Genomic DNA, 15,617 nt, shown 5'->3' on the forward strand with positions numbered 1-15,617 from the left:
GGAGTGTTTACATGGATACAGGCAGACAGTAGACGTCAAACTGCTTACAGTAACAAGCCCAGATAGAGGGTGAAGAATAACTAAAAGGTGCTGTAACTTATCATGGATTAAAAAATAGTCCCTTAGAGAAGTCTTACTGCTGGTGATGGAGCGGTTATCCTCAGAGAGCTCATGGAAGAGCAACATTTCCTGCTGAGCCAGCTCCAGACGCTGCTGCTTGATCATGTACATCTCCTTTTTGGCTTTGAGGGCCTCCTGGGCCACAACAAGGTACTCCTTCAGCATGCGCTCCTGCTCCTGCCGCCATTGAGTCCGCGGGTTCTCAATCTGGGTGGTCTCTACAACAAGACACAAAAACAAGTTACTGAACTTGTGCCTGTCACAACTGGCGAAAAAGATTCAAGTTACTGCTAACAGTCGAGCAGTTCAGTTATCAATAAGAGTCTGGTAAAAGAAAAGAAAAATACATAAAGATGGATGAAGTCACTGCCAATCTGCAGCCCTTGCTTAAGGGTTGTTTTCAGAAAAGCCCCTTACTGCTCCCTTATACAGACAAATAAACTTTGTGATGTCAAGCAGGACGCCAAGTTTGCTTGTTGCATTACAAATCACTCAATCAGGTTAACACAATAAAAAAAACTTTTGAGGAGGAAATAAATCAGAAGGAATGAACACTACTACGCTGTCACCCTAGACATCAGTAGCAGCTTTTTTATGACTGGTGTCTTTGAAAACTATTGATGTGTGTGTTCAGTGGACTACATGATTTAACAGGATTACCCAATGATCAATGATACCCCATGGATCATATGTTGAGTGTGGGCTGTAGCCCAGCCACCTGCCCGCCACTAGTTGGAGCTGTGGGGTACGGTTGATAACTATTATTCTAGGCCCATCCATGAGTCCAGTCATTCCACAAACAGGACTATTATTCACCAATAGTCAAAACGTACCATTACAGCTGAAGCCTTAGCCGCATGCTCTACTGCCACAAGTCAGTCGATGAAATGCACCATGAAATCAAGGAACGAGGGACTTTCTGGAAAACTTCTTCCAAACAAAATTTGGATTGCGTGTGTTTGTATTCTGCATAAATAGTGATTAGTATGAAAAATGTTGTGTCTCCTAAATCTGACGTTACTGTATAGCTTGACACTGTCGTCATTTTCTAGGGATTCATTCATCCTTAAATGTCTGTTCTGTTTGAACATTTCATCTTAAACTGCAACACATGGACACAAAAGGTGACTAACAGGTGCGATAAATCAGTTGTCAGCACCTTCATTTTTTTGTTCTCAATATGTTTTTGATTGTTAAAATTAGGACTGCACTGATCACAGTTTTCTGGCCGATCACTGATGAGGGATCTTTAAAAAGCCTGACCTGCTGATACCGATTTGGGCCAATACCGGTTTTTATTTTTATAACTGTCAGCATAAACCATCAATGTTCCAATCTTATTTTATTGAAAATCATTGAACAATACCTGTGAAACAATAAAATCTTTTTGCTTTAACGTAAACAATCAATAAAGTGTCCTAAGTTTGGGGTCTCAGAGCAAAAAGCAACAATGGCTGGCTGTCACACCTTCCTGGAGAAATGTAAGATCAGTTTCATATTTAAGGATGGGTCGATCACCGATCCCCCAAAATTAAAGAAATCAGCGATCATCATCGATCTGTGCATGTCTAGTCGATATGTTTTTGGTTTTTTTTTATCTTTTTATTTGAACATTGGCTTTGGCAACATGTTTTAGGAAAAATCTTCATACCAATGAAGCTTATTTTGAATTTGCATCCTGCTGATCATACATACAGGCCCTGGATGTGAACAAGCACAGATGACACGATGTATTTGTTTGGTGAGGGCTGTTTGGCACGTGCTGATGTAGAAAATGGAGATTAGGTTGTACGCTGTGTTGAATTTAAGTGAGCATAGTTCTGACTTTTTCATATGTGTTTTCTGACCTTTTAGTTAAAATGTCAACTTTTGATAATCAGCTTGCAAGTTAGTCACTTCGGGACATACACAATGAAAACCTGTAAGCTCAGGTAAACTGATTCCTTAAGGCTCCCCTCCCACTGGAGAGCCTGCTTTCTTCTGATTGGCCAGCTCTTCAGAAGCCAACTCCACTGTTGTCATGCCACACAGTTGTCATTGAGTTAAGAGGTGTTTCTAATGATAAGTGATGAAAAAAGGATGGATATTTTGGAATAAGACTACGACCTGCAAAGTTTGGAAAGTAAACAAAGATGTAATGTCCAGCAGAGAATAACAGATAAGGATACTTCTGTTTGGTAGTTTTTAATGATTTATTTATTGTTCTCTTGTAAGTAGACACTAATCAATGGCGACATGGGAAAATCTTGTTTTCCTTTCCCATGATTCTGGTGTGACTATTTGAACAAGTCATTCAGAGCCATTTAACCCACCGTCTGAAACTTAACCCATGTTCAGTTATTGACATGCAACATTTTAACTTAATATTAGTTTTCAGAATACAAATAAAGCATGACACCACCTCTGTGCAGTAAGAGGAGTCTTCCTCCAGCGTTAGTGAGCTGAGTCTTACATTCTGTCTTTTTCTGTTAATCATAAAGTGGAGTCATTTCTTAGAAAGCTGTTATGAATACAAAAATCCAGAGTTACTCACTGTTGATGTGGTCGATGTAGTAAACTCCCACTTGCTGGTCATAAACTTCCTCCCACCCGAGAGGAAGTTCATCTCCAACACAGTCAGCAAACGTCAGCGGTTTGGTGATCCTGAAATGATTCAGAATCTGTGTTCAGTGCATCATTTAGCCACAGATCAGATCTTTGTGTTAAAAGTACTTTTAAAAACACTCCTACAGTAATCTGCCTTACCCCCCCCCATGATGTTACTTCCCCTGCTGACATAAAGCCCCCTGCAGGATGCTCTGCTTCATTTATCATGTTTATAAAAGGTGTGTTCAGTGTTAATCGAGGGGAAACACGCAAAAGTAAACATTCATTCTAAAGAATATTTTGTCCTGCAGCACAGTTAACGTACACAATCTGCATCTCCAAGCAGATCTGAAGAACTGCCACCCGTTGATTATCATCAGAAAGGGGAACCAATTTAACAATTATCCAGCACACTAATCTCAGGAATCTGCAGCTGAAGGACTCGTAAGCAGCTAAATCAACGGCTTTGGTTTCACAACCCAAACAAAAACAGTGAATAAGCTCTTGCAGCACAAATACATACAGTTAATGCATGATTATGCACGTCTGTGATGCTCTTTAAAAGATGTTCAGTCTTCGCTGAAAACACTTTGTTTGCTCATAATTGGAGCTGCTCCCCTGGCTAAATCAGAAAACGTGAGGTTTGATTTTGAGGGAAGGATTTGGTTTTGTTTATTTTCCAAGTGTTCTTTTCAACTCTTTATTGTCAGCGCATTTGCTCTTTCTGTGATTACAGACTCCTTTTGCTCAAAGACCTTTGTTGACCAAAGAAGAGATGGACAGTAAAGTTGGAGATTCATCCTACTTAAAACAGTTTTCCTCCTAAGTTTTCAATAAGTATCAGCCACACCATGATCACCATGAGTTTTGTCTACAATAATCGTGAGGTGAAATCCTGACACAGTGACAGGTGTGCTCTGAAGCTAAATGCCTGCTTAGCTTTTGTTAGATGAAGTCTAAACTCAGAAACAATGTTTTTCTGTTGACATATCCACTCGAAACACGTTTTTTAACTCTTTGTCTTTGATGCTCATGTATACCGTTAAAAATTCTGCTTGGAGGTATTTTCAAGACTCCATTTAAAAGACAGAGGTTGATTGCAGAGACTAAATGCTGGCCAAACTGTAATGATTTATGAAGGAATGTGTATGGAGCTAATGACATCACTTACTCTTTTAATCTACACACATCAGCGAGCTGCGAACCAGTCGCTCTGATGACAACAGCAAATATAGTAACTGTCTGATTATCATCAATCAGCGCAGACAAAAGGGGGTCCGGTGGCAGTGACCCCGTCCACCACAGAATGCTCACAATGCAGACGGTGCAGAGGGCCCGTTCTGGCAGAGGTATGCACACAATGAGGGGACGGCCCGGAGAGAGACGCTGCGGCATCCTGCCCCACATTCTTCAGGAGACGGACACAGCAGAAGCTCTCCTCTCTCTGCACATACTTCACTGAGATCGGCACTTCTGGAGGTAGAGACACCGCTTTCAAACCAAGCATCAGCAGCACTGAGACACACACTGATGAATCACATCAGTCAGAAATTCAGAAGTTTTCTTTAAAGCCTAATAAAGCCTTTAAAAAGGCCTTTAGCCAACTGACTGAATGTTGAGGTATCATCTGCACGCACAGCTGTTCATTTCACCCGGAGCACCTTTACTGTGCTTTGTTGCTAAATCTGTTATTTTTGGCACATTCACCCGGTCTCAGAGCGATCCTGCTCAATGATGAATCACATAGGAACTGTCAGAACCCCTTTGCATTTCACATATTTGGGGGAAATCCTATGGATTGCTACATCTGCGGTGTGCAGCTTCCCCTGCAAGTTACAAGTAGTGCTTACCAAGAAACAGACTGAGAAACTGTGTTTCAAAGGTGAGAGATTAAGTAACTTTCACAGAATCAGCCGCAAGATTGGATAAATAATAAATCAGAGATCAGACTTAGTTTAACTCCACAAATCAAATAAATACAGATAGTCTGTTACATGTATACCAACATCTAACTGCAAATAAATATGTAAAAAAAAATCATTAGACAGAGAAGTCACACCTAAATCTAATGACAACTGATTTCATGAGAGTAATAGCTGAAGGAGAAAGGTTCATGATGCTTTTGATGATGAGAAAAGGTTGATTTAAGATCATCACATATCTTTCTACCAGAACCAACCTTAAAGTGTTTTGACAGAATATAAATTATTGCAGTAATGTTTGTGTAGCAGTTTAGCCTACAGGTGTGACTATACAGAGGCTGCAGTCCTCCAAACACAGGCTGCCCGTTGGACTTCTGGCCTCTCTTCAAAAAATTTGTGTCTCTCCTCAGTTATTTTATAACAAAAGGTCAACAAATACATTATAAAAAGGAAAACAATGCACATTTCACCACATTTAAGGACTCCAATATTTGAAAGACTGAGTGTGTTACAGTTACAGTGTCACACCCCTACTTCACCTGGATTTATTCCTGCCAGTAACCTCGTAAAATTTCTGCAAGAAGTCAGGGTGAGCAGATGCTGGAACGCAGCAGGAAATATTCAGGGAAAGCAAGCAGGAAGGTCAGGGTGACGATGTTTATGTCATGTGACTGGTCCAACCTAAAAAGAGCAGCTCTTAACATGAAGAACAAAAACATCTGAACTTGAAGGAGAATTGATTTGAAGATTTGTGCAGATCCAACAGTTTACACAGTAAAATGTTTTGATCACAAAAATGGTTTCATAGTGCTGCTTCATCTGCCATCATGTTAGAAAATCAACACTGAGGGTTTATAGGCTCACTTTTGGTGCATACACTGTATAATACATGGACGTAGTCTCCGTGACATCTCCCGTTTGTTTCTTTTACAGAGTTTTAAATCCAGTAGTCTGTGGGGGCTGTGTAGTAAATGCTGAATCTGACTTCATTCAATTTAAGACGAGGTAAAGAGACGGGGCTTTGCCTCCTCGCAGACAGCTATAGGGTGACCACCTGTCAGTCAAGCCAACCATGGCCTTACATGAAGAAAACTCGTAAGTTAAAAAAAAGAGGTATGATAAAACTCAATTGGTGTGTATGTGGTTTTCATTTTTTCGTGGCCAGCCTCAAGTGGACACTCAAAGAACTTCAGTTTTTCTCACAGCTGGAGGTCGCTGCTTGTTATGGTGTCATGTTCTGCCTCCTGAGACTGCCCATCACTCCCCTCATCCGACCGGAGGTACGGGTTTTGAAGCCAGCCTCTAGTGGACACCTCATTTTGAATGTTTGATATATATCTAACAAATAAAGATGTGACGACTATTTCAGAAAATTTGGGCAGCTTCTGAAAATTTCAGGAGTGCACATGTGGTGCATCCAGGGATGGCTTTCAGAGGTACTGACCGAGTTCTGTCTGTAGTACCAAGAACCAATTCACAAAAAGTCAAACAGTACCATGTTTCAGTACTAAAACGCATCCATGTGACTGTGAGGGAGTGAAGGAGTAGGCGATTTTCCATGCTGGACATGAACACAGCATTGTAAGTTTATATCTTGAGAAATAAATGTGTTAGATTAAAAAACGTAGAGATTTTATTTTGTATCAAATTAACATTTATCACCACATAGACACACAAAAGTACAAAAAATTGGTACTGTTGGCACCAATACTGATGCCAGGTACCAACAACAGTTTTAAGGTGAAACCCAAAAGTTTTGTCGCGTTTCAGCCTCGTAATTACATGAAAACGCAAACTTTTGAAAGTGGCCTCCAGGGTGGTATTCTTCTGAATCACTGCCAGCACCGCTGCCGTGTAAACAGTTAGCCGGCATTTTCAGTGGAAACGCTGACGTCATGCTCCGCTTCACGTGAGCGCATACAACAGGACAACAGTGCCGTTGTTACGATTGTCGCCAACTACCATGTCATGCTTGTGCTGTTCAATGTGCTGTATCTGCTGACTGTCTTTATACAAAATGTGTATCTGTTGCTCCACTTCTGATCTCAGTATTCACCAATACACCAGATGATTGGCTCGACTCTACTTCAGTTTAGATCTCCCAAAAGCTGCTTCTAGACAAGACAGTTATAGCACCACCTACAGGCCTGGCATGTTTGCTACAGCGTTTTCAGTCTCTTAGCGTTTCCGTGTAAACGCAGATTTTTTCACTGCGTTTTAGTGTTTTTTGATGAACATTGTCGTGTAAACGGGGAATCAGTGCACTAAGGACTTGAGTTGTCTCCATCCAGGCTTAGGCCATGTCCACACGTAGGCAGGCATTATCAATAACGATTATCCCCCCCTCGTTTGTTTTTTTAAAGTACATATGTCCACATGCAGCGGGTGAATCTGCTGATAAGTGCGGCCTGAGGCTTGCTCAACCCATATTTGGCAGTGTTTTCTACGTGTAAAATCTGTGCCAGTCGATCAATGAGGTCTGTCATTCAGCTGTGACGTTTGAGAACTGAAAACTCTGTTTACCGGCGTCCACACAAAACCTCCAAATTTCAAAAATCTTCACTTTGGACAAAGTTTTGAGATAACTCATTGTGTGGTCTCCCTTTGCGACTTTTTGAGCCAGGCCATGACAGAGTGAGACTTTTTATAAGCACATGAGTGTTTACACCAGCGCTTAAGGTGAGATTGTTGCACCTGACACGATGTAAAAACCACGTAAGCAATGCTGGGTAAAGTTGTTTTGCTTCTGTTATTAGAGGCAGTAACAGAAGTAAAATGACGTCAGCCTTTGTCTGAGCTGGCGGGATGAAAACAGTGTGCGGCTGTGTGTGTGTCTATGCCCAGGTGTGTGAGTTTACAAGTCGTGCCTCTTGTGCTTCTGTAACACAATGTAAACTACACAATAAAACATTGATATTGAGCTATTGTTGGATTCAATGTAAAGGAAAGACATACAGAGTTTCAAGGGACTGTAATACAATCCAAATGCAAAAAAAATCTGTGATGTAATCATAAGAACAAGGAAACATTTAATTTCCATTTTAGATCATATGCTGAGTAACAATTACAGCCTAATGAAATCAGCTCCAGTCTCAAAAATACCATCTGGATCAGACTTTTTAAAAAAGTACCTGGTTCTGTGAAAATTGAAGCAAATAAGTGTAAATCAAACAGTGTGGGGGAGGATATGTGACGTCAGAGAGACTCCAGTCCTGAGCTGCCCTCTGACCTCCCAAAGAGACGGAGCCAGAGGGAGGAACATGTCCACTCACTGATCTGAATCTGAGCATCTGAATGTTTGGTTTGTTACGCAGTCTTGTGACAGCACAGCAGCCTCAGTTTTTCCAAGTCATGTCTCGGTCTTGGGAGGCTCTGAAACCACAGCAGCACAGAGCCTGAGAGGAGCGATCTGATGACATTCAGAGGAGGACTGAGCCAAAACATCGTAAAACTAAAAGTAGAAAAACTTGGTGTCTGATCATGTTGAAATCTGCTCTCTTGAAAAACTAAACACGACATGCTTTTGTGATCATTTCTATCAGTCAGTCAGTCAGGGGAGAGCAAACAGAGATAAGTGTGACACTGTTGTCAGCCTGACACAGTGACCTACAGTGTCTACACTCCTGTTTGCTGACACTGTGAATCCATCAACAACATGCATTACCTAACCAAGTTTACTGAAGGTTTAGCTCTGCTCTGCGCCGGTATGTGAGGAGAAACAATAATTTACATAATTACTGTATTATGAAGGATTATCTTAGAGCTCTATGGGTTTACTGAGGCTCTACAGGAGGTGCTGACTGAGCAAACAGCATTGGTCTGTCTATCCTCTTCACTTTCCTGAAATATCTGCAGACAGTCAACATTTGAGACTTTAGTCAGGTGTTACAAAACTTCCCTTTTGGGTTTTTACGTACATAAAGCTATTAGAATGAAAGGTAATAACTATGACAACCTCATAATATTACTTTAATTTACCTCTCAATGGGATTAGAGATGTAAAGGAAGATAATTTGTGAGTGTGAGTAAATCAATATGATGAAGATGGTTGTCAACAGACACTATGACAAGATGTACAACATGTCAGCTCCCCAAAAGTGAGGCTAAACATTTAGAGCTTTATTTCCTCCATGTTCACAAACAGGACATGGGTGAAACGTTAAAATCTCACTAGTATAATTGATGATAAATAAAAGAAATAAAGCTATGACTGACAGCTGTGTTGATAAATGAGGCTTCTGTAGCACTGTGTGACGAAAGAGAAGATAAAAACAAACACAAACACAGGATTTATCTAACCTTCAGTAACTTTGAGTGTCTGCTTTAAACAGACACATGTATCAGGTTACAGGGATATTTGGCTTCATTTTTGTACATAAAGAGGAGGTGGAGATTTGTCAACATTCGTTTTCTTTACCACTTTTGCTTTTCAGGGTCATGACACGGATGGAGCCTATCCCAGCTAACATCTGGTGTAAGGTAGGGTGCTCACCAGCCTATCACACGCAGGGACAGACAACCATTCACACACACACACTCACACCTTTGAGCATTCAGGGAGACTAATCAAGCTGATGTATTTTTGGACTGTGGGAGGAAGCCTGAGGACTTGCAGAGAATCCATTCATGCACAGGAAGAGGATGCAAACCCCACACAGCCAGGCACCTGACCAGCCGGGGTCTAAAAACCAGGAACCTTCTTCCTGTGAGGCAACGGCGCTTCCCCTTCTATACATGCTGTGTTGTGTGTATGGATGAGTTAACGATAACCATTTAGGAAAAAAATGCAGCACAGTATGAAGGTGCAGTAGAGGTTAAATGGACTGTTTCCATAGCACATTCTCCAGTCTTATGACCACTCAAAGTGCCCTCACATAACATGTCACACTGACACCACATTCACACAAGCGTCCACCCTGAGGACACTTCTGCACATGGACACCAGGCCCCTGGATCAAACTCCAGCCTTTAGTTTCAAGAAACAGCTGACTCCACCACAGCACTAAAGTCATCTTTTGGGCACACATGCACAAAGTCATCTGACCCACAAATCAAAACGATGGGAGATGGAGAATAACTTCTCATCACACCAACATCTTGGCAACCAGACTGAATTTAACAGAGCAAACAAACAGCACATACAGACCTGATCAAAATCCTAAGACCAGTTGAAAAAAGCTAGAATAGGCAGTTTGCACATTTGGACCTTAATGTGGTTTTAAGTAGAGAGACAACATGCAAAAGCAAGAAGAGGGAGTGCGACAAAAAAAAAAACACTTGGAACTTGCAATAAAAAAACAAAAAACTGAAATAGGGTGTTTTATCACCTGATCAAAAGTTTGAGACCACAGACTATTAAAGCCAAAATCTGCTCAAAATGTTCATTTTCTATCAGGCATTCACACAGTTATGCCCTCCTGATGGCTAAAGCTAAGAAGCTGTCTCTTCTTGAACGTGGTCGGATTGTTGAGCTGCATAATCAAGGCCTCTCGCAGCGTGCCATTGCTGCTGAGGGAGGACGCAGTAAGACAGTCATTCTACATTTTTTGAAAGATCCTGAGCATCAAGGAACCAAAAAGTTAAGTGGTAGACCCAAAAAAATTACACCTGGGCTGAGCCAGAGGATCTGATTGGCTGTCCGTAAAGCGACAGGCCCCTTACTGGAGCCGACTGCAGCGCAATAACCATCAAACATCTGCGGGAATAGGGTTTCAAAAACAAAAAACAAACTCAAAGACCTCGTCTTCTTCAACGCCACAAAACTGCCCATTCAGACTTTGCCAGGGAGCATCAAACATGGGACATTGAAAGGTTGAAAAAAGTTTTATTCTCTGATGAGAAAAATTAACCTTGATGGTCCAGATGGCTTCAACGTTACTGTCATGATGAGGAGATCCCACCTGAGATGTTTTCTACCCGGCACAGTGGAGGGGGTCCACCATGATCTGGGGCTTTTTCATTCAGTGATCAATGGAGCTTCAGGTGGTGCAGGGTGGTCAAACGGTGGCTGGTTAAGTGCAGATGTTGCAGCGAGCGTCCTTCATGACTGAGGGCCCTGGTCTGTGTGGTAACAGCTGGTTTTTCAACAGGACAACAGGTCACAATGCTGGCTTGATGAAGGACTTCTTCAGGGAGAATAAAATCACTCTTTGGGACCATCCTGCATGTTCCCCTGATTTAAATCCAATAGAGAACATTTGGGGATGGATGGCGAGGGAAGTTTATAAAAATGTCCGTTAGTTCCAGACAGTTGATGCTCTTCGTGAAGCCATCTTCACCACTTGGAGAAATGTTCCCAAAAGCTTCCTGGAAACACTCGCATCATGCCGAAACAAATTTTTGAAGTGATTAACAAGAACGGGGGAGCTACTCTTTCCTGAGTCCTACTGAGAAAAACTTTTGTTCTGATTTGGAGAGTTTTTTGTAATTTTTTGAGCGATGGTCTTAAACTTTTGATCAGCTGATTAACAACCTATTTTCAGTTTAGTTTACTTTTTCAAAGTGCTTTTTGTCACATTCCCCTTCTTGCTTTTGCATACTGTAGCTTTACTTAAAACCTGATTAAGATCCAAATGTGTGAAAGGTAAAGTAAGTTTTTCAACTGGTCTTAAGATTTTGATCAGGTCTGTATTGTTTTGCAGACAGCAATGGAATAAAAAAACTGGTGCTCCAGTGTCACCTGGATGAAACTAAATACTGCTGCTGCAGTCTTTGTTTTCCTGATTTGAGACCACAGTACTGTTGAGAAGTCAATCAACAAAGAAACATAAATGGATGTTTACAATATGAGACATTACTGGGTTTTTCCTGGGTCTTTAGTTTTTATGTTTTTACACCGAAAGCAAACACATTTCAGTAAATCCATGCCCGAGCATTAAAAAATATACTGTTCTGGTTTGTTCTTGTTTGTTCTGGTTAGTCACAGCTGCCTCACCAGCTGTAAAAGAGAGAGATTATTAATAAAGGACCAGAGTTTTCTTCTAAAAATGTCCACATTCTCCAGGATCATCTTTCAATCAAAGAGGAAACAGAAAATCAGACGGTTATCTGAAATAGAAAAAGGGAGACTGACAGAATGACAAGCATGTTCAGCTGTGGAGGAATGACATGCTGCAGCGCCTGCTCACAACTTCCCAACAAAAATATATTTAGTTTTCAAAGACGTTTGCTAAATCTAGAATAATCTGTGCCATCCTGGTTCCTGGAGGATATTTGTATCTGCAGCAGCAACACGCCTGTGCTCGGCGGCGGCGGCGGCGGCAGGCTGCTGCATGGGAGAGGTATGTGAAACTGGAGTCTGTGCTGCTGGACCTCGTCTGCTCTGGTCCTCCCTAACAGGCTTTTGTTTCTCTGCTGCAATTGTGAGCAAAGATGTGCCAAACAGCAGTCTGCACTAAACTTTATATTCTGTCCCATAGTTAAGTATGAGGCAAAAGAGGCCAGCCTGACCGCATGATTTAAGAAAGTAACAATATTCAAAAGCAGGCGCTGCTGCTCCTGCAGTTCATTCAGTTCGTATTAAATTAAAAAACATGTTGTTGATGACTCCACCAAATGTGTTAATTTAGACAAGTCGTCGCCACAGCCCAATGCAGCTGCGTATGGGATTAATTTCTGACTCTGATGTTTAACTGTGTGATGGTTTGCAATATAAATAAACCAAACACTTGCGCGATAAAACATCTACCCAACCACAGAAGATGACTCTTCCCGAGCTGCATCTTCAAAAAGGAATCAAGACAACAAACTGGTCCAAAAGCAGACCATCTTTAATCGTCCCAGAGAGCCAGCTGCTGAGCTCCACAAACAGAGAAGGCTTGACCTCTGGATGACAAGCATTGCAAATGTGACCAGAAAAAAACACAACAAATGTGACGAAGCCAGCACAGAGTCATGAGGCGATGGGAGAAAGCGCTGCCTGCTCCCATTTTAACTCAAATATGACAGAGACAGTCTCTGAGAAGAAAAGGCCACAAGTGTTGTTGGTCCACAAATTCCTTTGTGTGTTAAAAAAGAGAATGTGAAAACAACTTTGGGAGGAATGTCATTTATGTGCAGCCTCTCCGGTGCAGCATTTCAGACGAAGGCCTGAAGCAGCTGACGGACACACAGACACCCGCTCCTCCAATTATGTGTTGAATCTTATGGAAATAGGTCTCCTATAAGTAGACCGACAGCTCTGTCTCTGGACACATTTAGGCAGCGTCTGGACACATGGGAAGGGCTGGTTGGGATGTGAGGGGAGCAGAGCTGGATGTGACAAATGTGAGCCATCAGGGTTGTAAAGATTATCCTCCAAGAAGAGCTGTTTCCTAACTATAGCATCACTTTAAGACATACTTACTGTAACATGCATCTACTCTGAATGAGGAACCTTCTCCCAGAACGGTCTATCAGCTATCGATGCCCCAAACTCAAAGTAGCATGAACACCACTCTCATTAAGGCCCATTACTTTACTGGATCTACTTTCTTTGTCTTTCTGGCATCTCCCTCCAAATGTTTAATGTTCTCTCTCTTCTTTTATGAAAATAAGAAAGAAAAGGAGGTAGTGCATGCAGTCTAACTCAGCAGGGGTTCATCCCAGCCCAGATAAGCTTCCTGCTCTGGCTCTGCCTTTCCTGTCCTGTTGCTCCCTTTATTTTTCCTCTCTTCCTTCATGCACATTGGGAAGTAGGAACAGGTAGGGCATGCAGGCAAAAATATTTAAGGTGAACATTACTCCATACAAACATCTTACCCTAGCTTTGCTTTCCCTGCAATCCCTCTGGCATCACTCAGTAACTATTTTTTGTTCTCCTCTCTTTCTGTGTGAAATAGAGGAGGAAGGAAGAGCATACAGACCAACCCAGTTCATCCCCAGCCCAAACAGGCATCTAAACCTGGTTGTGGCTTCCATTGAGTCTTCCTAACATCTTGCTAAGAATCATCCACTTAGTTTTTTCTATTTTGCTTTTTTCCTTCATACAAATAGAGGGGTAGGGGGAGGTAGAGCATGCAGGCCAACCCACTGAGGGTGAGCTCTAGCCCAAACAAACCTCTTGCCCTGGCCCTACCTTAGGGAGGAAAGGGAGGTAGGGCATACAGCTCAACCTAGCAAGGGTTGACCATGCTAGGTTAAGCAAGGCTCAACCTGGCTCTGCCTGTTGTCTTTCTAGCATGTTCCTTTCCCTTTTGGGTATGCTCAGGCCCAAACCAGCTTCTAATCCCAGCTCTGCTTCAGTGTCATCTCTCTGGTATTTAATTCCTCTTCCTTTACCTAACGCAAACAAGGAAGTAAGGGAGGTAGAGCTTACAGCCTAACTCAGACTTTTACTGACATCTTGCTATATTCTTTAGTTTAGGGTTTAGCCCTTTTTCTTAACCACTTTGGTGGGTGGGTGCGTGTTTGCGTGCATGTGTGTAGGTGTATGGAGAGGGCTCAGAGCTAGCATGAAGGGGGTGAGGTTCAGGGACACAGGAACTGACTGTCAAACCTCCCTGAGTCTAAATCTATCCAATATAAGGGGCCGTTTACACAACAACGGTTTTAAAGTGAAATGCAAAAGTTATGTTGCGTCTCAGCCTCGCGTTTACATGGAAACATTGGTCAGCCGACCAATTACAAAAACTATTAAAACAGCCTCCTGAGTGGGATTTTTCTGAAACACTGCCGACACCGTTGCCTTGTAAACCGTAAGCCTGTGTTTTCAGTTGAAATGCTGACGTCACACTCCGCCTCGAGCGAGCTCATACAACAGGACAAGAGTACCGTTGTTACGATCATCGCGAACTACCGTGTTGTGCTTGTGCTGCTCAATCTGCTGAATCTACTGACTGTCTCAATACAAAATGAGCATCTGTTGCTCCACTTTTACACTTAGTATTCCCCATAGACTGTATTTAGAGTGGACAGCGTGGCTCTGCCATTTATCATTGTGCGGTTTTGAAGCCAAAATACCTCCGTCACAGGCGCCACCATTGAGCAGTTTGGAGCCAGAGTCTGCGCAATAGAGACGATGAGGGATTCTGGGAGAATCTGAGTGGAGCTGGGTGACAAAAAATAATAGTTGTTTTTTTTCTTTCGAGAGTCTAATTACTTCATGACTCTACCTCACAACATATTTAACAACCCCCGAAAAAAATACATGACAATGGCAGCTGTCAATCATCGTTAAACGTGACATCAAACCTCGTCTTTAACTCCGTATGACTAATGAAAAGAAAACTTTTCAGAAAAAAGAGGACTTGGATACAAGGCAGCCAAATGATATCTTTAAATACCTACAACAACTGGACGTGAGAAACATTTCTATGAGGTGTATTATTTTTTTTAAGTTTGACCACAGCCCATCTGGAATGACTGGAAAGCCGGATTTTTTAACCCTTTACTGCAGCCAGCCACCAGGGGGAGCAGTTTTTGTGGACACCTCACTTTAAGTCAAGCAAGATGACGTCCATTGTTTTTACAGACTATGATGGTACCAAGTACCGATGCATGTAGAATCAAATGGTATCATGTCCGGACGTCCATTTTTTTTTGCAGTCCATGGTATTCCCCAAAACACCACATGATTGGCTCAACTCTAATTCAGTGGAGATTTCCCCGAAGCAGCTTCTGGTCAAGACAGTTATAGCACCACCTGCAGGCCTGGCATGCCAACTACAGCGTTTTCAGTCCCTCGTTCCCGTGTAGATGCAGATTTTTCCTACTGCGTTTTTGCTGCGTTTCAGCGTTTTCAGATGAAGCGTTGTCGTGTAAACCAGGCCCAAGGGCAGATGAAGGGAGCTGCTCACTGGCTATCCCTGTCTCTCACTGTTCATGTATCCCAATCTATGTCCATGATTGCTGTCATCTTTCCCAGCAAAACTCAGCATGCTACTGCTGCTGAAGGTGAATTTAAACGGATTAAGAGGGATGGCGAACAAGATGAAATTTTAATAGACCACAGGAGAAAATAACAAGAGGTCTACGAAGACTATCTGGAACCCTTATGATAGACAATATTCC

The 15,617-nt window shown here is 42.1% G+C and overlaps 1 protein-coding gene across 1 annotated transcript in view; it reads right to left on the reverse strand.

Moving 5' to 3' along the window:
• The window catches only part of wwc3 (WWC family member 3), a 52,033-nt gene that overhangs the window by 29,417 nt on the left and 6,999 nt on the right, over positions 1-15,617 (reverse strand). Inside the window, exons 2-3 of the mRNA XM_074668870.1 lie at positions 2,654-2,763; positions 138-338 (exon numbers count right to left, since the gene is read on the reverse strand). Of these exons, the coding sequence (XP_074524971.1) occupies positions 138-338; positions 2,654-2,763 (311 nt within the window). The remainder of the gene's footprint in view (positions 1-137; positions 339-2,653; positions 2,764-15,617) is intronic.

Source organism: Halichoeres trimaculatus, unplaced genomic scaffold, assembly GCF_033239565.1.
Source record: "Halichoeres trimaculatus isolate MK-OKI-2021-1 unplaced genomic scaffold, fHalTri1.1 fHalTri1_scaffold_4, whole genome shotgun sequence".
NCBI lineage: Eukaryota > Metazoa > Chordata > Actinopteri > Labriformes > Labridae > Halichoeres > Halichoeres trimaculatus.